The 25,427-nt window shown below is 39.3% G+C and overlaps 1 protein-coding gene across 2 annotated transcripts in view; it reads left to right on the top strand.

Moving 5' to 3' along the window:
• Positions 1-19,993, top strand: part of ints1 (integrator complex subunit 1) — a 47,592-nt gene extending 27,599 nt beyond the window's left edge. The window contains exons 35-48 of one of the 2 annotated variants that reach the window (XM_057817228.1): positions 246-369; positions 440-555; positions 633-720; positions 798-1,039; positions 5,417-5,546; positions 8,896-9,029; positions 9,117-9,309; positions 9,385-9,509; positions 12,266-12,375; positions 12,456-12,569; positions 12,651-12,721; positions 14,800-14,891; positions 15,995-16,104; positions 16,215-19,993. In XM_057817228.1, coding sequence (XP_057673211.1) covers positions 246-369; positions 440-555; positions 633-720; positions 798-1,039; positions 5,417-5,546; positions 8,896-9,029; positions 9,117-9,309; positions 9,385-9,509; positions 12,266-12,375; positions 12,456-12,569; positions 12,651-12,721; positions 14,800-14,891; positions 15,995-16,104; positions 16,215-16,327 — 1,762 coding nt within the window. In that variant the 3' untranslated portion in view covers positions 16,328-19,993. Of the gene's footprint in view, positions 1-242; positions 370-439; positions 556-632; positions 721-797; positions 1,040-5,416; positions 5,547-8,895; positions 9,030-9,116; positions 9,310-9,384; positions 9,510-12,265; positions 12,376-12,455; positions 12,570-12,650; positions 12,722-14,799; positions 14,892-15,994; positions 16,105-16,214 lie in introns of both variants that reach the window. The other variant, XM_057817227.1, reaches the window with a different exon arrangement.
• Positions 19,994-25,427: the final 5,434 nt, after the last annotated feature.

Here is a 25,427-nt window from a genome sequence, read left to right as displayed (position 1 = left end):
GAGAGTCTGCTCCTCAGTTGTAAGGCAACAGTCCAGCCAGAGCAACGCTACTAACAGAGGGCAGTGTATCCTCCATCGTTAAACAAAATACAATACTTTTGGACCTTTTGGATAGTTATTTTAGTGTACTTAAATGGTTAATTCTGACTTGCACAGAAATTTGGTTGAAGTCGCAAGTGTGTGAACAGAAGTTGTTGGTAACCCGGGGACTACTTGTAGTAACGCTCTGTTTCGTTTGCCAGCAGCTCCGAGTTGACAAAGTCCGGATTATGCTCAGGTTTACTAGTGGATTGGATGGAGTATTTAGACCCTGAGGTCACCTCAGTGTGTCCTGACCTTCAGCAGAAATTGTTGTTCGCCCTAAACAAGGTGAGAGCTTTCCCCTGATCGCTTCACACAGTAGCAGTTTTCTTCACAGCTACATCTTCGCCCGTTTCAGGCACGAGGCACTCCGGCGTACAGGCCGTACCTTCTGGCCCTGCTCACGCATCAGTCCAACTGGTCCACCCTGCTCCAGTGTATCAGCGCTCTGCTCAGCAAGCAAAAAGACTACAAGTAGAGCACAAGTTGTAACAGTATTTGTGATGTGCAGAGAACATGCTATGTTGAAAATTCTGTCAAATGCTTTGCAGAATGGACCCAACTTCAGCTCTGGATTTTCTGTGGGCATGCAGTCATATTCCTCGCATCTGGCAAGGACGCGACCAGAAGATCCCTCAAGTTCGTTCCAAAACCTGAAGAGGTCCCTCGACACTTCAAAAAATGTCTCTCATGTTGTTTTCTCATCATCCGTACAGAAGAAAACTGAGAACTTTGTGATGCGGCTCAGCTCTGAGGAGCTCATCAGCCTGGTAGATCTGATCCTGGCTGAGTCCGAGCATAGCTGCCGCGGCGAGAGGAGTGCAGCAGAAGAGGAGGTGTCCTGCTCTCTCATCCAGGCACGACTGCCTCTCCTCAACTCCTACTGCAACGGCCACCCAGACAACATCAAGAAGGTGTCTGAGTACCTCATCAGCTGCACCAAGAAGTGGGAAGACAGGTTGGTAATGTTCAAAATGTATTTCACTTGACTCTACTCCAGTGGATACAGTCTTATATTGTTGAAACTAAAAGTATGGATTTACTCAGATGCCTCTGTATTTGTTTTCATGGAGATTATTTTCAGCGGTGCTGGATTGCACTCTTGTGTTTGTAAGAACTGTTCTATTTCATCCCTGCTGACCACCAGAGGCGGTGCTGAAAGCAGTGAATGAACCTTTCGCGCCGAATGACCGCCAGAGCGTTCCGTCACTCAGAATCCTCGTGCTCACGCGAGAAGATTTTTAGGGACCGAAACACGGTTGTCACCGGAATTTACAGTGGGGCAAATAAGTATTTAGTCAACCACTAATTGTGCAAGTTCTCCCACTTGAAAATATGAGAGAGGCCTGTAATTGTTGTCAAACATTGTTTGATTTTTAAAGAATTTATTTGCAAATAATGGTGGAAAATAAGTATTTGGTCAATACCAAAAGTTCATCTCAATACTTTGTTATGTACCCTTTGTTGGCAAAAAGGGAGGCCAAACCTTTTCTGTAACTCTTCACAAGCTTTTCACACACTGTTGCTGGTACTTTGGCCCATTCCTCCATGCAGATCTCCTCTAGAGCAGTGATGTTTTGGGGCCTTTCGTTGGGCAACACGGACTTTCAACTCCCTCCACAGATTTTCTATGGGGTTGAGATCTGGAGACTGGCTAGGCCACTGCAGGACCTTGAAATGCTTCTTACAAAGTCACTCCTTTGTTGCCCTGGCTGTGTGTTTGGGATCATTGTCATGCTGAAAGACCCAGCCACGTCTCATCTTCAATGCCCTTGCTGATGGAAGGAGATTTTCACTCAAAGTCTCTCGATACATGGCCCCATTCATTCTTTCCTTTACACAGATCAGTCGTCCTGGTCCCTTTGCAGAAAAACAGCCCCAAAGCATGATGTTTCCACCCCCATGCTTCACAGTGGGTATGGTGTTCTTCGGATACAATTCAGTATTCTTTCTCCTCCAAACAAGAGAACCTGTGTTTCAATCAAAAAGTTCTATTTTGGTTTCATCTGACCATAAGACATTCTCCTAGTCCTCTTCTGGATCATCCAAATGCTCTATAGCGAACCGCAGACCGACCTGGACGTGTACTTTCTTCAGCAGGGGGACACGTATGGCAGTGCAGGATTTGAGTCCCTGGCGGCGCATTGTGTTATTGATAGTAGCCTTTGTTACTGTGGTCCCAACTCTCTGTAGATCATTCACTAGATCCCCCCTTGTGGTTCTGTGATTTTTGCTCACCGTTCTTGTTATCATTTTGACGCCACGCGGTGAGATCTTGCATGGAGCCCCAGATCAAGAGATTATCAGTGGTCTTGTATGTCTTCCATTTTCTAATAATTGCTCCCACAGTTGATTTCTTTACACCAAGCGTTTTACCTATGGCAGATTCAGTCTTCCCAGCCTGGTGCAGGTCTACAATTTTGTGTCTGGTGTCCTTCGACAGCTCTTTGGTCTTGGCCATAGTGGAGTTTGGAGTGTGACTGACTGTGGTTGTGGGCATGTGTCTTTTATACAGATAATGAGTTTAAACAGGTGCCATTAATACAGGTAACGAGTGGAGCCTCATTAGACCTCGTTAGAAGAAGTTAGACCTCTTTGACAGCCAGAAATCTTGCTTGTTTGTAGGTGACCAAATACTGATTTTCCACTCTAATTTGGAAATCAATTCTTTAAAAAGTCAAACAATGTGATTTCCAGTTTTTTTCCCCACATTCTGTCTCTCATGGTTGAGGTTTACCCATGTTGACAATTACAGGCCTCTCTAATCTTTTCAAGTAGGAGAACTTGCACAATTGGTGGTTGACTAAATACTTATTTGCCCCCATTGTATGTGTTTTCTGGCGGTCAAGTTCGGGTCACAGGTGACGTTTTTGGTATTGCTTCAGTGCTTTGGACTCATAGAACCACATCCTCCTACGTAACTTTTGCTTCAAATAGTCCCGACATTAAAAAAAAAAGTAAACATTATTTTTATATAATTTTATTCATGTAAAACAAAATACTGAAATTTTACAGTTTCCTGCTTTGATTTCAACATGTTTTTTAGGTTTTGACATCTGAGCTAGCTCCATCTAGCGTTTAATATGATTCATGCAGCAGAATTTAAGCTTCTTGTGTGTGACATATTCAAGGATATTTTCATTTTTCATACTTTGCTGCGGGCCGTAGTTTGGACACCCCTAGGTTAAGGTATATCACAGGGCATAGGCGAGCTATGCAGTTACAGAGGGCGCCATCTCGTGATGTGGGGGGGCAAATTGTTTTGAAAAAAAAATACCCTGAAAAAAAATTCTCACGTAACGCTTCCAGAACGTTTTCTAACATCAAGTACATTTAGATAGGTTGCATATAGCCTGGATTGTATTGGCCACATGCAATTTCATGGCATATATAAGGCATGGAGGAACAGTCCATGCTTACAGTATGTAAGCAGATCCACTTAAAGAAAAAGGACAAATAACGTCAAGTAATTAAAACAAAGAAACATTCAAAATCACGGTTTCAAAACTAAACTAAAATGATCACATAATACATAACAACCGGGTCGCGCTTCTCTACCTGCCTGTCTCATACACAAATTTATTTTCCAGTCTTTTAAAAAGGAGTAAATCTCTGTCCCAGTAACCGGGAGCATCCATCATAACGTTGTGTATGCGCCCGTTAACGGTGTCCGTGCAGCAGACGTGTCTTGAATTTCGTTCCGTTACGAGTGGCTGTCATAAAGTTATGAGGGAAAATCATCGTTTTTGAGCCTTTATGAATCGTAATCGAATCGTCAGGTGTCGGATCGCGATGCATGTAATAATCGATTTTTTGGAACTCCTCTACTATATAGCATAACTGGCAATTAATTAAACAACTGGAACACTAACTACTTAAACAATTAACACAGAAAATGAAGATTAAATGTTATTTACATCTGCAGTGCTGCATTGCATGCTGGGAGGCATGAGGCATGTTTTGCGACCACAGTGTTGACAGCAGGTGGTAGGGAATTGAGAGATTACATTGAGCAATGATGGCCAAATGAAGCTTCTTCAAGCAATGAAGCTCTGCAGCTAATGGATTCAAAGTTTCATGGTAGTTCATTTGCTCTATTGTGTTATCAAGTGGTCATAAAGCCCAAGAGGCAAACAGTGTTGAGAACGCTATGGCTATTTGTTTAAGAAAATGAAATGAATCCGCTTGTGTTACTGTGTGAACAAAATGAAACGAGAGCTGTAAGGTTAATTTCCTAGTCATTTATATTTAGAAGCAATAACTTGTACAGTGTTTTGGCAAAAATAAAACATTCAAATATATATATATTGTTTGTTTGGGGCGGGGGGGGGGGGGCGTCCTAGCTTCACGCCACATAGGGCACCAAGTCACCCAGGGCCAGGCCTGGTATATCGTGTTGTCTTCTCCAATTAGCCCAACCGGTGCGTGTTTTTTTAAAAATTTTGTTATATCAAGCTGTTGATTAACTTGAGCCAAATCGCGCCCAATATTCCATCCCTGTTGCCGATGAACTTTGTAGCTTCTCTTCTGTCAAGCTGCAACGCCGCGGACCTGAGAAGAAGAAGAAAAAAAAGATAATTAGGTCTATTGGTGTGAAATTAAAACCGGCAGAAGTCGTCGGCACCATGATCTCTTTAAAAGCTCAGTACTGTTATAATGAAGCCGAGAGGATTAAGGCTCAAGCGCTAAACTCGCCTGTGTTGTGAGCCGCTGTCAGAGATCAGGGTGCAACTCTTTGTGGAGCCCAACCCTCCTTTTCACCACTGTGTCTTCTACTTATTAAAAGCGCTTTTAATGAGCAAACTTTGGCCAAGGTCAAATAAAATTAGCTGGCGAATTACAGTATTTTCTTTAAACGTGGCTGAGATGTCGCTGGTAAAAACACAGCCAGATAAACATATCCGCACAAAATTAAAAAAAAAACTACTCAGCCTTGTGTTGAGTGTATGTTATATTAGATAAGCTGCTGTTGATTCCAATTACACACCACCAAACAAGCGCCGCCTTGCTGGTGCTCAAGGTCGCTTTGGCTGCAATCTGCAATAAACTGTCTTGTTAGTGGAGTTGAGCTTTCGCCGCGTGAGCTGCTGGCCATAAGAGGATTTCTACGAAACTAGCAGACATGAAGGCAAACATTGTTGTAGCTTTTCATGGACTCAGTTTGTGTTAATGCGTGTGAATTGTTGTCACTTGTGGAAGGACACAAATAAAAGGATGCACCGTGTGATCCTACATCAGTGACGCTGGAAGAAATGTCAGCTTATAACATAAATACCAATGTTGAAATAAGTTTGAAAGATTTTGAGGGGTCATTTTGCAATTTTTCCCCCCTCAGTGCCATGAGTAAGCGTTGCCAGAACTTGCTGCTGCAGATCTACCTCCACTTCCCCGAGGTCATTCAGCACGTCACCTTGCCGGAAGGCACGCTCAGCAGCGGGGGGACGGCGGACGGCAGCAGCTGCAAGGTAGAGCGGCTTTGTTGGTAACCCTATTGTTTTGTCCAATTACTATGTAATGATGGTATCCAACCTATTCTATTTACAGTCATCCGTCGCTTATACCGTATTGGCCCGAATATAAGACTGTTTTTTGCATTGAAATAAGACTGAAAAAGAGGGGGTCGTCTTATATTCGCGGTCTAGACATTATACCCATTCACGACGCTAGATGGCGCCAGATATCATTGAAGCGATGTTCTGTCATGAAAGATCTCAGCTACTCTCGTTTAACCAGTTTGCATTATTTTATTGCAATGTTTTTCCTTATTCAGATTTGTTTCAAAACTATAATTACAGTTAGACTTCACTTTGACGATTAATGCAGTTATTGCAATTTTGTTGTTTTATCTTATTAGATTGGTTTATTTACATTTCAAAAACCAGAAGCCATTCATTTACGAATGTGATTGCACTTTAGTTTACATATTTAAATGTTCAGATATTGAGATTTGAATGAGGCAAAATAACATGCTTTTTCTCTCAAATATATTGTTATAATCATTTGTTTCGGATGCACTGTAATTATTTTCTGTATAAAAATTTGGTGTTCAAAAAGTCTTTTTTCAAATTTGAGTCTTGAAAAAGAGGGGGTCGTCTTATAATCAGGACCGTCTTGTATTCGAGCCAATACGGTAATGACATAATGATATTTTTAAGTCGTACATATCCAATGGTGGATGAAGTACTCACTTTTTTTTACTTAAAAGTACAGCTACAGGGCCAAAAAAGTTACTTCGTACCAAGTAAATAAAATTTTTTACTCAAGTAATTTGAGTACAAAAGTACTTTAAAATTTACAAACAAAAAGCAAAAGTATTTTCTCCCATTTCAAAAATGTGATAGTTATATATATATACAGTCATGAATGAAATTATTGGCTCCTCTGGAATTTTTCCAGAAAATACAGCGTTTCTCACGGAAATTAATACAATTAGAAATGTTTTCAGTATGAAGGTGCTTATTTCTTGGATGTGCACTGGAAAAACATAAAACAGCTGAGGAGAAAAGTCAAAATTATCACAATTTTAGACAAAACTAAAAAAAAAAAAAAAAAAAAAAAAAAAAGGCTGGAGAAAATTGTTGGCACCGGCCTCACCTCAATTTATGGTTGCACATCATTTGGAAGAAATAACAGAAAGCAATCACTTCCTATAACCATCAACATTTTGGACCACTCTTCTTCTGCAAACTGTTCCAGGTCTTTTAGATTTGAAGGGTGCCTTCTTGCAACAGCAATTTTGAGATCTCTCCATAGTGTTCAATATGATTTAGATCCGGACTCATCGATGGCCACCTCGGAATTCTCCAGCACTTTGTCGCCAACCATATCTTGGTGCAGTTTGAGGTATGTTTTGGGTAATTTTCCTGTAGGAACATCCATGACCTCTGACGCTGACCCAGTTTTCTGACACTACACCCTACATTTAGGCCCAAAACATTTTGATAGTCTCCATTATTTTATTACTCCTTGCACACTGTCAAGGCACCCCAGTGCCAGAGGTAGCAAAACAACCCCAAAACATCATTGGACCTCTGCCATATTTGACAATAGGCACTGTGGTCTTTTCTTTGTAGGCCTCGTTCCTTTTTCTGGCACTGGGCACTGGTCTCCAACCTTTTCTTGGTGCTATTTGTCATATGTTTTGTGTCATTGTCCTGTTGGAACACCCATGACCTGTGATGCAGACCCAGTTTTCTGACACTACACCCTAGATTCCAGTCCAAAACATTTTGATAGTCTCCATATTTCATGTCTCCTTGCACGCTGTCAAGGCACCCAGTGCCAGAAAAAAGAATGATGCCTACAAAGAAAAGAACACAGTGCCTACAGTCAAATATGGTGGAGTTACAATGATGTTTTGGGGCAGTTTTGCTGCCTCTAACACTGGGTGCCTTGATAGTGTGCAAGGAGTCATGGAATCTGGAGACCATCAAAATGTTTTGGGCTGCATTGTAGAATGCAATTTCAGAAAACTGGGTCTGTGTCAGAGGTCATGGGTGTTCCAACAGGACAATGACCCTAAACATACGACAAATAGCACCAAGAAATGGTTGGAGATAAAGCGCTGAAGAATTCTTAGGTGGCCATCAATTTGTCCACATCTAAATCCCATTGAACACTTATGGAGAAATCTCAAAATTGCTTTTGCAAGAAGGCACCCTTCAAATCTGAGAAACCTGGAGTTCGCAAAAAAAAGTGGTCCAAAATTCCATCTGGGAGGTGCAGGAAACCTGTTGGTGGTTATAGGATGCGATTGCTTTGTGTTATTTATTCTAAAAGATGCACAACTAAATTTGAATTGAGGGTGCCAACAATTTTGTCCAGCCATTTTTTTTCATTCTGTGTAAAATTGTGTACATTTTGGCTGTTCTCTTCAGCTTTTTTGTGTTTCCAAAGAATAAACACATTCCTACTGAAAACATTAGTAATTGACTTCATGTCCGGGAGAAACTGAATTTTCTGGAAAAATTCCAGGGGTGTCGATAATTTCGTCCGTGACTGTATGTTTGTATGTACATATGTATCTATCTATGTATACACAGATATCTGAGCCAGAATTCAAAGAAAGAAGCAGAAAATTCAATGACTGCTCACTTTTATTTAAAACTGTGCAGAATGGAAAAAAACAAGCAATAAATTTGATGGCGGATTGCAAGCAACTGCATACCCCCACCTATTGTACAAGAGTGTGCAGCACCCATCTGAAGGTGCGCCGCTCTCACTGTTGGTTTTCAATATCTTGTTCACTCGCCTAATCTTGCTTTTACTCATGTTACTGCCTCTTGTGCTCAATTATGGTATGATTGCACGGGTGTTATCAATTGCGCCAGAAGCACGAAAATTAAACTATGAAATACCAATGAAAAAAACAACAACACAATGGTAACGTAACCCAAGCGACATTTTGAAAAGTAGATACGTGCTGTAAAATATAGTCAAGTAAAAGTGTCAATTCATATTTTTACTCAAAGTGCAGATACACAAAGTATTTAAGTACAGCAACTAAAGTGCTTTCACTTTGTTACATTCCACCACACTGTACAGATCTAAAGTTACTTCGCATATTTTTTTTGCTATTTGGTGAGATTTTTTTGTGAGCTACTTTTCATGTGCCGTTTACACAGCACAGGTAATGGGGGAAAAAATGCAAAAATTAAAAATTACGGAGAAATCTAAATCGTTTAAACTGGGGCTGAAACAGCAAAAATCTGAAAACTCCTTCCACTGTGTAAATATTGTGTCGCGGTGCAAACGATTGAGTTAATTTACATTTTAAAATTTCAGACATCCAAAATCTTTTTCTTTTTCGGGCAGCTTGACGTGCTGGTCCACCGTCTGGTTACTCTGCTCGCCGAAGTAGTGGAATCCAAATCCGCCGAGGGACGCGTTTCTGATGCCAACTTAGCATGTAGGAAACTGGCCGTGTCACATCCTGTCCTCTTGCTCAGGTGAAAAACAGATATGCATTTTTTTTTTTTTTTTTTGTTCAAATTTATAATATTAGCCCTGACTATATATTTTTTCTTTCCATGCAGACACTTGCCCATGATCGCGGGTCTCCTACACGGCCGCATTCATCTCAACTTTGGTGAGTTCCGACAGCATAACCACATGATGTTCTTCAGCAACGTGCTGGCCATCCTGGAGCTTCTTCAGCCCCTCGTCTTCCACGCTGACCACCAGAGGGCGCTTCAGGACTGCCTCCTGTCCTTTATGAAGGTCCTTAAGGTCGGTGCTAATTCGCTTTAGTGAAAGCCATCAACTTTTGGTCGTTCTTCAATGTTTTTTTCTTCTGGTTCATAGAACTTTCAGAGGAGTCGGTCTCCACTGGTCTTCATCAACAAGTTCCTCCAGTTTACGCAAAAGTACATTACCCATGATGCCGCGGCCGCCATTCCTTACCTGCAGAAGCACTCTGACATACTGCAGTAAGTCACAACAGCTTAAAACGCAAGACCACACCTCGTAATAATGACATACATGTAAAAGGTATCTGCTCAAAGTATTTAAGTACGCAAATTTCTTAGACCTATGATAAGAGAGAAAATATAAATAATCAAGGGGTGGCACTCGATTACAAATATGTGTAATTAATTAAAGGCTTAATAATTAATCTCGATTAATCGCTTGTTGTCATACAATTGCAACAGTTGCCTGGGAAAAATCCGAAAAGATCTAAAGTTGAAATGCCATTTTAAGACATTTATATGTTTAGGGAAAAAACACCATAAAGTGCACACCATCGCATAAACATTAGCAAACAGACAGATTTCATTTGAAGACGTTATGTGTCTTATGACTAAGGGTGGGAACCTCTAAAATATACAATTATCAATGCATGGGTCAGGAAATAATTCTACGATACTCCACAAAACAACTAATAAATGGAAGAACAAGCTTTTTTCTGCTGTGAATTGGAATAAGTTTATCACTAGTAGACGTCCATCTCTCCCATTTCAAACAGATTGGACGTCTATGGCAGTCAGTGGCAGCCTATGCCAGGCAATGAGTTCATTTTTCGGCATTTCACATCATTTCCTGTTGATTTGCGGTCACTTCGTTTTTTTTTGGGGGGGGGGGGGGCATTTATGGGTCACCTCTTGTTAGGTTTGTGCATTTATAGGTCACTTCCTGTTGATTTTGCTTTAGTGGAGAGGAGGTGACTCAAAATCAACACGAAGTAACCTGTAAATGCTCTAAAATTACAGTTGTCTTTTAACTGATAACTGTTATCCCGATACTAATAACTAATAACTCTAAAAATCCGATACCGATATTTGCGGTCGTGGACTTAACAAATTATGGCTAATTGTGTTGTGATGCCTCACTGGATGCTTTAAAGGAACCTCGAATTAAAAGACTTGTAGGCTCTAATAAGCCACAATTGTTTTCTTTTACTGAAATATGTTATTAGAAAAACATAAAATATGGCCATTGATTCAAAAATGTATTATATTTAGTACGTTTTGACCTATGGAGGACGCCATGTTTAATGCGCGCAATGAACGCTCGGGGTGATGACGTACTTGTCACTCACTAGACGAACACTACCGGTCTTCTGCAATTCCTTGTACACGGCGAGACGTCCTACACATGCGCACATTGGTTAAAAGTGGCTAGTACTTTCTATTTGTGTTTTTATTGAGTCCTTTATTACCTTTTCATTGCCTGAAAATACTTTTTGCATGTGTTTTGCGTGTGTTTCCCTCTCATACTTTTAAGCATTGTATTTTCTTGTGGTCGCTTTAAAGCAATTTGTTGATCTGTTGACCACATTAGTCACGTAGCATATTAAGCCATCCTTATTTGATATTACTACGTTTTATGTATTTTCTTAAGGCATCTTTAGTATGTTCTCCCTGTATGCGTCTTAACAAAACAACATTTTGCCGGTGTAGCACATTTTGACAGAACACTGGTTTTGTCCTACCCTCGTCTCATCCCGTCTTTCCTGTTCATTTTGCTTTTGCTGCTCGTTTTGTGAAATACTACGTGACGAGACGTCCAACACATGCGCTCATCGGTTAAAAGCGGCGAGTACTTACTATTTGTGTTTTTATTGAGTCTTTTATTACCTTTTCATTCCCCCAAATACTTTTTGCACGTGTTTCCCTCTCAAACTTTTAACCATTGTGTTTTCTTGTGGTAGCTTTAAAGCAGATCTGTTGACCACATTAGTCACGTGGCATATTTAAACCATTCTTATTTGATATTACTATGTTTGTGCATTTTCTTAAGGCATCTTTAGTATGTTCTATCTGTATGCATTTAAACAAAACAAGCTGAAAGTGCAAGGTAGTACTTTGGGTGTCAAATTCGCCTCTTGCAGCACATTTTGACAGGACAGTTTTTTTTCCCTACATTCGTCTTATCCCCTCTTTCCAGTTCATTTTGCTTTTGCTGCTCGTTTTGTGAAATATCGACAGTGCTGTCATGCTCATTAATGTTCCTCTCGTGGTCAAATTGAAAGGGTTGGACAGATGACATGTTTATGTCGCTAGAGTCATACTCTGGAAGCCCGGCAGCATAACCATGTGATGTCACTGCCCTGCGACGTCAACAACAATGGTGACCTACTAGTTAAACAAATTTTACAAATTGTGTAAAAATGAAAACATCCATAGGGGTTTAAATATCAAATTATGGATGGCTCACTAATGATAAATGTAACAACTTCAAGGTTTTCTGTGAAAAACGAGAGAACAACTGGAAAAAGTGCCTCTATTGCACCACTTATTATCAGTTAGCATAGCTGTTGTGCTGAGTTGTGAGCTCTTGTACAAAGGCAGAAGGCTTCTTCACTCACTCTGAAGGCAACATGCATATTGGCACAAAACCTATGTCGATATTATCCGATATCATTTTAAAATGCTATTATCGGCCAATATTATCAGCTACCGGATAATGTCGTACAACTCTAACTAAAATGAACAGGATGTGACCTGTAAATGTCCACAAATCGGACTCACCCAGTGAACTAACGTAGACACTATTCTAATGAAAGTTTTTGGTAGCAACCTGTTGGTTCCTTTTTTTTTAAACATTGACACGTTTTTTAAACAATATATCAGTTCTCAAAGTATCACAATATATCACCTTTTTGATATCTTGTCACACCACTAATATTAAGTATACAAAATTTGCATTGTTTTTTTTCTTTTTTCTTTGCAATCTCTTCTTCCAGGAGCATGAGTGCCGAAAACCCAGACCTAGTCCAGCTGAAGTCTCTGCTAGCCGGGCTTACTCTCCCTGTAAAAAGCTCATCCGCAGAGGTCTCAACAGAAGACCGCGATGGTACACCTTGAAAGGACTCATCATATTTATAATGTAATCCATGACCTTTTAGATGAGTTTTCATTATTCATCATCACTAGATGAGATGGCGGCCGGTTCTCTCCCTCTGGTCAACATTTCTGCGTCTGTTCCGCTGAGCGCTGCCGATATGACAATGTACCTGAGGAAGATTTCAAGAGGCGAGGCCATGGAGGGTGAGGCTGACTCGGCAGTTTTGGCCACAGATTGACAGTGACTCATGTGGTGTTTCTTTTTTCCTGTTTCCGCCACTTCAGATGTTTTGGAAGTGTTGACGGAGGTGGATGAGAAGTCAAAGAGGAACCCAGAGATCATCCAGTACTTCATTGTGAGTCAATAGGCAAATACAAGTAATAGAAAGAACATTTTCCCCTGCCAAATCAGAGCTCGCCCATACCAAATCAAGTTTCAGGGCCATTGACTGGCATAGATGTCCAGTTCATTAGAACTGTACCTCTAGCGCTGCTTATGAACTTAACTTATGAAATTACATTAACCCCATACACTCTAAGCATTTTCTTGTGAAATTAGAGATTGATTCTTCAATGAGTATTTATAAACAAAAAAACAAAAAATTTAAACATGCCCATCTTTTTATTCCTAAATCATCAAAGAATCATGTCATGAACTTTTATTTCCAAAATGTTTACAGTGTGTCATAACCAGTTGAAGAATTTTAAAAGCCAAATATGGAAAATCCCACACATTGCTTGATTACTGATAAACTATAAATCTCAGTAAGGTTTTGACAACAGATCATAAAAATTTACCATCTTGGCTTTAATTTGACATATTGAACTTCGAGGCTGAGCAAATGAGCACAGAGTAATTTGCATTCCAAAAATGGCTCTTTTTAACAATAGTTTATAAACAATAGACAATATTGTCATGAAACTTATAATATAACGTTTTCTATTTAACTTCTACATCTGGGAGGGGTCTGTTCATCCCTGGTTCTTCTTGGAGGGCATCAGATCCATTGTTTATCAACTCCTCTTCCTCCGAATCCATGACCCCTCTTTCTTAAGAATCCTCATCAGACAATTTACTGCTTGCACTCACCTCCTACGGACTGGATGGTCTTTTCCTGGTGTTCCACACCTTCTTCTACCCCTGCCTTGTAGTTGTAATGTCACATTTGCAATATAATTGTGATCAAGATTGATTATTCCAGCAAAGAGAGCGTATAAAACTTCGCGAATGCAAAATGGCAGCCACTGATGTGAACTTCGAATGGATTTTTCCAGTCTGTTCGGCAAAACTCGTTTACCGTAATTTTCGGACGATAAACCGCAATTTTTTTCCCTCCACTTTGAACCCTGCGGCTTTTAGACTAGTGCGTTTTAAATGTGGATTTTGTAGGCAATAAGGTGTATGTCTTTAGTAGGGTTGTTAAAGTATTGAACTGTATTGATACTGAAATGTTGTATCGGGAAATTTGATTACTCAGTTATATACTGGTTTTTGGGCTGCCACAGGTTGAGATTTTTGTATTCATGGAGTAAATTTGATTCAGCACGATTCTTGATAGTGGTAGAGGATGTTTTTGCATTTTTATTATTAACTCATTGGCTGTCGTTGACTGCGCTTTGAATGTTGAATGAAAGTTCATTTGCTTGTAACCTTTCCGCATCAAATGGATTGGACGTCTACTACGGTAGTCATAAACTCTTTTAAGGATTTTTAATTTTTCATGAGCCAAAAGACTGGATGTCTATCATTGTACCATGGCACTGAAATAGTTCCTAAAAAAATAACTTAAAAAAAAAAAAAATGTAGTAAACAAAATGATATTGAGTATTTTTTGAGTATAGATATCAAGTTGAAAATATTATTGTATCGCGACAACGGTAGTCTTTGGGTGGGACTATCCATGTGGCTTATCACCCAGTGCGGTTTATACATGAACAAATACTTTCTTGTCAAATTTGGTAGGTGTAGTTTATAGTCCGGTGCGACTTATCTATGAACAAATGCTGTTGTTGGTTTTTTTTTTTGCCAAATTTGAGGGGTGCAGCTTTTAGTCAGGTGTGCCTTATAGTCCGAAAATAATGGTAGTTACAATGCGACATTGTTGATCAGTGTTGAATGAAAGCGCTACTATTCGTCTATATACTGGTCAAAAATGATGTATTTATCACGAGTACAACAGACCTTATGGCCCAGAGAAATCAAGAGGACGCCGGTGTCCCCATTTGTACAGTGCAGAGTGTATAGGGTTAAAGTCATTAGAACAGTAGAATGGCTGTTCATCTGTTTCCTTACTTTGAGTGACTGTGAGTGTGGTTAATGTAAACCCAGTTTAGTTTTAGAGCAGATCCGGTTCATTTATACCACTCCACAATACGATATTAAAAGAACCCATTGTGAATATTGTGTAGAATCTCACCAACGGACTTTTCACAGAATGACCTGCAAAGACTCATGACGTCGTCAGAGGAGTTGTGTCGGAACATTGCCTTCAGTCTGGCATTGCGCTGCATCCAAAATAATCCATGGTAAGATCGGAGTCAACCAAATTTGTTTATCATATAACACACAGGCGTCAAACTCAAGGCTGGGGGGCCAGATTTGTCCCACAGCATCATTTTGTGTATTTTGTGCATAGACATTATAGTTCTCGCTAAATAAATTATTAATAAAAGATATAGTATTCCTTGATGAAAAAACAAGCATTCCAGAAGTTATAGTATTTTTTCTTTAAAATCAGTCGATCAATACCACAATTTAAAAATTAAAAAGTATCCTAACATCTATTAACTTTTTGTTTTCTTAATTAAATAGCAAAAAAAAAGAGAACATTTAAAAAAAATCTAAATTGAAAAATATATTTAATAAAACAAAAAAATAAAAAGTTGATTAAAAAAAAAAAAAAATTACAAGACATTGACATGTCTGTTTTTTTAAACACCTTCAGACCCATTTTTTTCTGGTGGTCAAAAAAAAATCTGCTGATTTTTACTCAAAATACCGGAACAAAGTGCAACTTCTTTGGTCGGGGATATTTCATGCTTTTATTGGTTATTTTTATTAATGTTAAAATTACATTGTTTTTAATGAGAAATGAGCACTTACGTTTGCCTTTTTGAAGTTGAAGCGTTTTGTCTGGGCCATTTTTAAAAGCCACAAATAGCAAAAGAGGTAAGAGCTAAACCTCATGATTTGATTTCGATAGGTAAAGTTTCATCCAATCATCTCCTAAAAGTGGCAATAGCAACTAAATTCAGTGTATTTATTGATTTAGAGAAGCGAACACGTCATGTCCTTCAGCAGCATGCTCAGGTCTTAAGGGTTCAACAGAAAACTACATAACTGAAAAATAATATGAAACATTTTACTAATTTGTTACTAAGGATCTCAGAAAGAGGATTTGGACATTTTCAAGTCAACAATGTATCAAAGATTCAACGAATACACTGGACAACAACAAACATGGCATTGATGCAAACACTGCTCTTTTGTAATTTTGGGGTGCTGAGTCCAAGTTTCGTTCTGTAAAATCTAGTTTTTTTCTCTTGGCTAATCAAGATTTTCCATTTTTTTGTGTAATGCAAAATTATATTATGACTTTTGACCTCATGTGTGCTTTCCCATTTCATAGCTTGGCAACAGACTTCCTGCCGACGTTCATGTACTGCATGGGCAGCGGCGACTTCGACGTGTTGCAGACAGCTTTGAGGAATCTTCCGGAATATGTGTTGCTCTGTCAAGGTAAGGCAAGGCAATGGCGGCGAAAGCAAGATGACTCGTCACCTCGGGACTGCACTAAACACATCTCACAGTACATCCATGTGAGTCTTTTCTTTTCCTCTCTTCTCCAGAACATGCAGACATCTTGCTCCACAAGGCATTCTTAGTGGGTGTCTATGGACAAATCGACACCAGTTCAATGATATCAGAGTCCATGAAGGTCCTTCACATGGAAGCAATTTAACTCAGTTTAGTAACACATTTATGAAAAATGCTGTATCAGCTTTTCAATGGACGTTTTGTTGTTTAGACACACAATTAATTGATTCAGGGTGCTTTCCTGTGGGAGGGCACGTACATTTAAGTTTATACAGTTGCATCTACATAAATATAGACATAGAATATTTTTCAGTTGTTCAATTTAAAAAGTGCTACTCTTAACTTATTAAAACAATAGTTTGCAGGCTTATACACCATCTAAAAACCTTATTGATCACAATGGACAGTTCTTCCTTAAAGGGTACCACGGATAGACAGACATTTAGTTCTTAAAAGATAAATTAGTACAAGTTAGAAAAAAATTGATATTAAAACCCGTCTTAATGTTTTCGTTTTAATGAAATTTGTAAAATTATTTGAACTAGTAGGTCGCCATTGTTGTTCACGTCACATGGGCACGCTGCCGGACTTCCACGGTGTCACTCTTTAACTACATAATCATGTCGTCGGTTGTGCCCTTCCAATTTGAACCCGAGTGGAACATTAATGAGAAGGACAACAAAAGCAAAATGAACAGGTAAGATGAGAGGGGATGAGACGAGTAGCATACATGTTTCAAGTTCGCTAGTGACGGCACTCTCTTGCACTAGTGATGAGAGCAGGAGAGTGTTTGATGTCAAAAACTGTTTGCAGATCTTCATGGTAAACTGTTGTGTGATCCAACTCATTCCAATATTATTATGGAGATAGTTAGTATCCAGAGCTGTCGTTTGCTTTCCATATGATTAGGGTAAACAGTCAAACACAGCAGTTTGATTATTTTTGCAGATTGCATCACAGCACATGAAAACGTTGATGCAGTTTGCCTCTACCGAGATGTCTAAGAGGCTCCGTGACCAAGAGAATGCCGCCTTACCATATTTTTGTCACGTAAAAGCAGATGTCCAGGTTGTTGATCATCCTGCCTACCTGATGTTGCTCCCGAAGCTTGCTTCCTGGTGAATAAGCGACACGAAAAACGGATAAATGTATTAAACTTAGTTTGATTGCTGGCTATTTGTATAATTTTCTTCCCATCAGATTATAATGCCGCCTTATTTTGCACATTGAGATCTAAGAGGCAGAGAAAGGCGAGTGGACACAGACGTTCAGATTCGTAGCTCGGACCGCACAGATCATTGGCATAAGCTTCGGCACAACTCCTTCACAACATACAATTGAACATACAGTAAATATCATATAGTGAAAATACAACAAAAATAATATTCATCTCTCAAAAAATAATGTTCACAAAAGAACTTCAATCTGTATTAATGAAGCCCTGTTCTCACTAAGTTAACAATGCCATGAGAACCGGCATTCACAAATTCACAATCAAAATAGATATGCAAAATACACATAAATCTTACTCAGACTTTGGTCAAACTCTATTTAAACATTTTAGCAACTTGTTTAGCTCAACAAATACAATGGATGGCAATATTTAGTCACAATATACAAACTATGATGCTGGGAGCCATTATCAAGTGTCTTACTGACACAACATACAATTGAACATAAGGCTTAATGGACCCGCACTTGGGAATAAAAAGGAAACTACAGCGTCAGTCAAGGGACAAAATGAACTCGTTGGTTTGAGCTCTAATTAAAAGCTCGCCATTGACACCTTGTGGCGTATTTAAATCACTACCTTACATAGTTAGTGACACTGTGGAAGTACAGTCAGCGTGGCAATGTGACGTCACCGCCCTGTGACATCAACAACAATGGCAACCTACTAGTTAATTTTTTGGTTTAAAATTTTATTTAAATAAAAACATTAAGAGGGGTATTAATAATATTACTAAATCATAACTCGTACTAACCTTTATCTTTTAAGAACTACATGTCTTTTTATCTGTGGTTCCCTTTAAAAATTAGAGGTGCAAAATGTGGCAAAACGTTATATTAATATTTCAAATCATTTAAATTCAGTCGTGTTCAAATTTGTCGAGATGGTGAATTTGAGCTTTTTGTTTGCTCCATGTCTAAACACGAGGATAAAAATAAAAGTACTGAATATTTCTAGTCGAGTGTAATGAATCCACTATTTATATGTTACCTTCTTAATAGAAAAATGGTGGTAAAATTTTTAAATAATTTCAGATGCATCCCTGTGCAAAATCTGCCTGATAATGCAATTTGAAATGCTGACATTCCTGGACTTTTAAATGAGGGACCAAAAAGCTAAGTATTCAAGCCTTTGTCTGCATGCCAAAATGTTTTCCTGTCACCTAAAAATCTTAAATGGAGCACACACGGTGGATTAAAAAAAAAAACAACAACAAAAAATGCCTGTATTTTCATTTGAGTGAGTAGTGGAACAAATTTCTGCAGCTGCTCATTTCATCCAAAATGATGAGCTGAAATTGTAAATAAAACACGGCACCAAAGCCAATTATTAACTTTCATGTAAGATTTGAAAGCAGGGATGAATAAAAAAAAAGCTAAGCGGACGCATTTCAATCAGTTGGAGACAAAAGTGGGAACAGGCTGTCACGCTGTGTGGCGGCTCGCTCCTCGTCAGCGCTCGGCAGGCAGATTAAAGCGGGCGACGAGCATGCCGCGATGGGAAGCATTTTGCCATGAAAAGTGAGTGAAAGTCACAAAAGCCAAGTCAAACAGCGCAGGCATGCGGGCCCGAGGAGGAAAGTGGACTTCACCATTGGAGCCAAATTAACCATGGCGGTAATTGTTCAATCATTTCAAGCCAGAGGTCCACTTTGATGACGCCACGAGGACCCTTTTCTGCTGGTGTTGTGTTACGTGGAACTTGAGGACTTAGTCTGAAGCGTGCCCGCACTCGTCGGTCAGTGGAAGCTGTCTCTCACAATCCAAAAGTCCAATAACATACTTGGATTGGATGAATGATGGTAGCTTTTAGCACTTTGCTTCCTCTTTGTATTACATTGCAGTACAGGAACATTTTTTGCTGTATTTGTTTATTTTTTATGTCCAAGCTCAATGCTCGTCAGGCATGACTTTTAAATGTAATGTGTGTAATTTCTACCATTCAGAGTCCCTCAACTGAAACAAAGTGGTACTTTGGAAACCACAGGTGTCAAACTCAAGGTCCAGGAACCAGATTAAGCCCACCACATCGACGTCCTGAGTCTTGCTAAAATAATAGTCCGTATTTTTCGGACTATAAGTCGCACCAGCCAAAAAATGCACAATGAAAAGGAAAAAAAAAAACTATAAGTCACACCAGAGTATAAATCGCATTTTTGGGGGAAATTTACTTGATAAAATCCAACACAGAACAGATATGTCATCTTGAAAGGCAATTTAAAATAAAAATACAATAGAGAACAACATGTTGAATAAGTGTACAGTATGATAATGTTACATGGTGCATGAACAACGAAATGTGAACGTGGCCAGTATGTTAACGTAACATAACTATTAAGAGTTATTCAGATAACTATAGCATCAAGAACATGCTAGCAAGTTTACCAAAACATCAGTGTCACATCAAAACACCAAAATAACATGTGAAATGATATAATAATGTGTTAATAATTTCACACATAAGTTGCGCCAGAGTATAAGTCGCACCCCAGCCAAACTATGAAAAAAAAACTGCGACTTATAGTCTGAAAAATACGGTACTTTTTCTGTAGTCCTCAATGAAAACCGACGACTAAATAAATCTAGGAATATTAGGTTTTTTTTTTTTTTTTTTATGTACAATAAATGATTTTTTTTTCTTTTTGCTAAAGAGAATATTTACATTGTTTTTGAAAGAAAACAAAAATTTAAAGAGTAGTTTTTCCTATTTAATGTTTGTGTTTTTATTTCAAATCATAAATAATGGATGAAAACGTAAAAATAATACAATGATCCCTCAGTACTTCACGCTTCAAATTTCGCGCCCTCAGTCCATCGCGGGCTTTGTCAAACAATAGACCACTCAAACAAGCAATCAAGCAGGCCAACCCCCTGCACACTCCTGTGGAGATGCCTAGATGTTAAGGGGGGGGTTTCACTCTGGATAGCTGCAATTAGCATCTTGAGTATAAGAGAGACGCTTGGTGGGTCTTGCAAAGGAATTGGCTCACTCTCATATGGGCGCAAAGCAGGCGCAGAAGGAAAAATTGCTTGGGCAACAACTACCAAAACACCTAGCCCTGGGCGAAGTGTCATATGTCACCACATAGGAAATGTTTTTTATTACCCGTCCCTTGTACTGTAGGCAAACTGCAGCTTTTGGAATATGTAAAAAGGTTGTCCACCCGATTGCCTGCCTGAGCGGTCCACTGTCCAACAAAACCAAGGCAGCCCTCCCCCACAAACACTCCTAGATGCTAATTTGAACAATCCAACCCCGTGGTTTTGCGAGTGTGAATGGGAATGACTAGTGAGGACCATACTGTAATGCTCACAAAAGTATGCTGATTAGGGTCAGATGATCCTTCTCTGGTTACAAAAGTGATTTGTATCAACTGATCTACCCTTGGAAATTCTAGTGTTAAAAATGATCAAGTACAGGTGAGCTGTCCTGATCCGATCACGTAGTCTCATTTTCCTTCCTGCTGCTTTTCCTTGGTCAGGCAGTTCACTGGAGTTCCTTATTAAAGTTAACGATGATTGACAGACGTTAAGGTTTGATCTGGCTTGATGCTTGGAAGCCGAAATTTCAAACTGCTGCATGCGTCAATCATTGTTTAGTTTGTTAAACAGTAGCTGTGGCAACTCATTGTCTGAGCAGCCTGAGTGGATTTGCGTTCACTTAATGAAGAACTTAAAGGGCAACTGAAGAGCTTTTTGGATTTTGGTGTAATTTAACACGTAACTGCGAGGGTAATTTGCGATTTTTTTAGTTTTTTTGTACTCTGTTAATGGTCCCTTCCCAAACTCGGAAGTGTGACGTTAATTCCTGAACGCAACAAAAGACTATCCACAGCGAGCATAGCAGCTGCAGCAATAAAAGTGCTATTTCCACCGAAAGCAGCCATTCAGGATCACTCTTTTGTCACGCTAACAATGGCAAGGGCTCCCAGGAAAAATGATCTACAGTGAATCCCTACATGTTTGAACCTGAGGCGTCAGATGACGATGATTTACTCGGCACAGCAGACGTTGACGATGACGCCGATTGACAGCTCCACGCTTCACTAACGAAAGAGTGGTAACCCTATGTCCAGCATCGTGATTTTTCTATGAGCCCTTCACCAGTCATACTGTGATATAATTAGTTGAAATTGCAAAAACTGACGAGTAGTTATGCCAACAAATGCCCAAAATCATAAACAACCAAAATAAGTGATGACAAATTGATCAAGCTCGGTCCAAATAAACTGTGATTAGAAAGAAAATTTTGCGGTTTTTCACATATCGCGGCGGGTTCTGGTCCCCATTAACCGCGAAAACCGAAGGATCACTGTAAATTATTTAATATTTTATAATCAATATTATACTTTAAAATAGTAAAGTTTAATAAATATATAATTTAAAAACTTATTTTTTAGAAAGAATATTTGCTGGGGTTTTTTTTAATTAAAAAAATATTGTTTCATCTTTTTTTAATCAAAAATGGAAAAATAAATAGGAGCATATTTGTCATCATAGAGCAATATCTGTTGACGAGACAGCTCTTACAGACATTGCACCATGGCTTCCCGTAGGAGGCCGGGCCAGGCATAGCATCCTGGAAGCTTTGACTGCAATAAACTCAAACATATGCTGCATTCTAACGCCGGATTTAGGTGGAAACAGGACGAAAGTTTTAGTGCATACAAGCAGGCAGGAGTGTCTCGAGTGATTTGGTCGAGGATACAAGGTAATTAATATACATATAAAACAGCACCATGCATGCACTTTGAAACGTTATGAAATGAATGGAAAAAATGAGCATATCTTTAGCTTGAAATATGTACGTAAAATAAATGATAACTGCCCAGTTTTTGCTTTTGACCAAGAATCTAGACCAGTAGTTCTTAACCTTGCTAAAGGTACTGAACTCCACAATTTTCACATGTGGATTCGCCGAACCCTTTGGAATTAAAAAATAAAGCTTTTTTATTTTATTTTATTTTTTTCAGATTCAAATCTAAGCTAGCAAGGTAATAATTTAGCCAATACCCTTTCAAAATTCTCATTTTGACAGCATGTTTTATAAAAAGGTCAACATTTGAGACCACACTGCCCATTGGTCTGTTGTATTCCCTCATACCAAGTGCAAGTCAACCTTCCACTGAGCAAACCAGTTCCTCCTCCCATCAGATCGAGGACTACCAGAATTAAGGGGCTTCTGACTCAACAAGACATGGAAAAACTTATGCATGCATTCATTTTCAGCAGATTGGACTATTGCAACGGTATATTTACAGGTCTTGATAAAAAATCAGTCAGGAAGTTGCAGCTGGTACAGAATGCTGCAGCCAGAGTCCTCACAAATACAAGGAAGCTGGACCACATTACACCGGTTTTGAAATCGCTACACTGGCTTCCAGTAAGTCAAAGGATAGACTATAAAATACTACTGCTCGTCTACAAAACACTTAATGGCCTTGGACCAAAATACATGCTTGACTTGTTAGAGTCCTATGAGACATCTAGACCCCTAAGGTCGTCTGGAAACGGTCTTCTGCATGTTCCAAGAACAAGAACCAAGCAGGGTGAGGCAGCATTTAGTTATTATGCTCCCCACCTCTGGAACAAGTGACCCGAACGTCTGAAGTATGCTCAAACTGTTAGCTCTTTTAAATCAGGGCTAAAAACGCTTTTGTTTAGCACTGCATATCTATAACTGTCTATATATTTCAATCTACCTGCTTTCTATTCCTCTTGTTTTTATCTCCATTGCTGATTTCAATTATTATTATTAGTAGTAGTTTTTGTTTTGTTTTTATTTTATTTATTTATTTTTATTCTGTGATTAAATACGATCTTTTGTCTTCGTTTCTACGTTGTGTTGATTTAAATGTGATTTTTATGATCTTCATGTGATGTAAAGCACTTTGAATTGCCTTGTGTTGAATTGTGCTATATAAATAAATTTGCCTTGCCTTGCCTTGCCTTACCAGTTAAAAGAAATGGATTAAGCCTGTAAATTGGGAGCTAACCAGTCGGAAACCTGGTCTAAAAAGCTACTTTGCCTAGATTTTATCAGCGTACAAAAACAGCATTCTGCATTTCTTTACCTTCGCCGAAGCCCGTAGACTTACCGAATCCCTGGGGTTTGATCGAACCCAGGTTAAGAACCACTAATCTAGCCTGTTTTACGTTCATATCTATGGAAATTCTGGGATTTACGCATTTAAAGCTCTTTGTTTTGTGATGGCCGCCATGCTGGATTTTGTTTCCATACACAATAGCATACAAAATAGCGTTACTTTACATTCAAATAATCAGATAATTTTCAGCCAACTGCCCATTTTTTGGCAAAAAAAAAGTTGTTATTCGGAGATTTCTGCATCCATACAAAAAAAAAAAAAAAAATCAGCTTTTACGTGTTTTATGTAAATTTCAATCTAAAAACGACAAGGGCCAGATAGCCGGCAAGACGTGTTGAGGCAATAGTGACATCTGAATTCAGCTTTTACATGTTTTATGTAAATTTCAATCTAAAAACGACAAGGGCCAGATAGCTGGCAAGATGTGTTGAGGCAATAGTGACATCTGAATTCAACCTAAATAAATTGTGATTGTATATAGAAACATTTGCTTTTTTTTTGCTTTTTTTTTTTTTTTTTTTGAGTAAAACTAAGTTGATTCTGCATGCTTTCCTCAAGTATTAAGTTTCTGATAGAAAAATTAAGTGATTTATTAGCTGTTGAAAACTCATGTCAAAATTGTACTAAATAAAAAAAAATCGCTATTTCAGTCATAAACTTATGTTAAATATTACTATTGATCTTAAAAATATAGGTGATTATCTCTGCATTTGGGGATTTTTGTGCATCTCCCGTAAAATCTCAGAATTTTATAGCCATTTTAAGTTTTGTTATATTTATGTTGTAAAAATAATCGGGATTTTATTGGGGTACGACTTTGAATTTTTTGATGCCGTTGCTCATGGGGACTCATATGCCGAAGGGAGGTGCCTGTTTTGGTTATAGGTCGCTAGCAGCTTTTTGAAAATAATTTAGAGTTTTTGAAAATAGGCCACCTTCATAGCGGCCCCATAGACTTCACTATCAGTTGACGGGAAACGCCTCGTTTCTCGTCAACTGATAGCGAAGTCTATGGCCGTCATCATGTAAAGGCAAGGCCATTCCGCAACACAATCGTTGCGTTTTGGTGTCGCAGCGTCACCATGTAAACGCCCAATTGACGGCGACAGACGTCCAACCCATTTGAACCCGGAAACATGTTGATTTAATGACAGCCATCATAGTTTAGATAAATTTGGTGTCTACCGCTGTCAGAGGCAGTGAATGAGTTCATCAAAAAGTGCATTTGTGACTGCGGCTCTCCTTTCCTGCGTGTCGGGGCTTGACCGTAAAATGTACACTAAAATCCCATCAAAAACATTGGCATTGAAAAATAACGTACAACGGGAGAAGATTGTATATATAAACACAGTGCCCCCGTTGACGTGCTCTAACCCCGACGCTTTAATTGCACCTGTATGGTGTCCTATAACTCGCCGAGAGCTGTGTTTATGGTGATCTATCACCTCGCCGCGCAAGTCCCGACAGCCTGGGCTCTTGGTCCGGCGCCAACATCCGATTGGCCGGGCGGAACGGTGATGAGTGACAGGTGAGCAAAAGCCCATGCTGCGAAGCTAACAAACCCGACCCTGTCATCGTCATGGCAGTGCCAGTTGGCGTGTTCTCAGCTGCCCGCAGCCCTTCCCACTTGGACCTCATATTGATCACGGTGATCAGCTTGGCAGGAATGTAGACACTCTTAGTGTGTCAGTCCCCTCCCCCGCCGTCCGTGATGTGCCGCAACCTGCCCAGACGCACATCTGTCTGCTCTCAGTCTTCCTCTCCGTGGCACAGCGGCCTCAGATCATCTCCTCCTCGGCCACGCTTGACTTATCCTCGCCTTGGAAAAAAGACGAAAAAATCCCTGGCCTGCCTTTCACGCTGCCACTTTGATGTCTCAAGTGTGATTCGCCGTCGGATGCCGCCGAC

The sequence above is a fragment of the Corythoichthys intestinalis genome, chromosome 16, assembly GCF_030265065.1.
Source record: "Corythoichthys intestinalis isolate RoL2023-P3 chromosome 16, ASM3026506v1, whole genome shotgun sequence".
Lineage (NCBI taxonomy): Eukaryota > Metazoa > Chordata > Actinopteri > Syngnathiformes > Syngnathidae > Corythoichthys > Corythoichthys intestinalis.
This window is presented reverse-complemented; position numbering and strand designations above follow the sequence as displayed.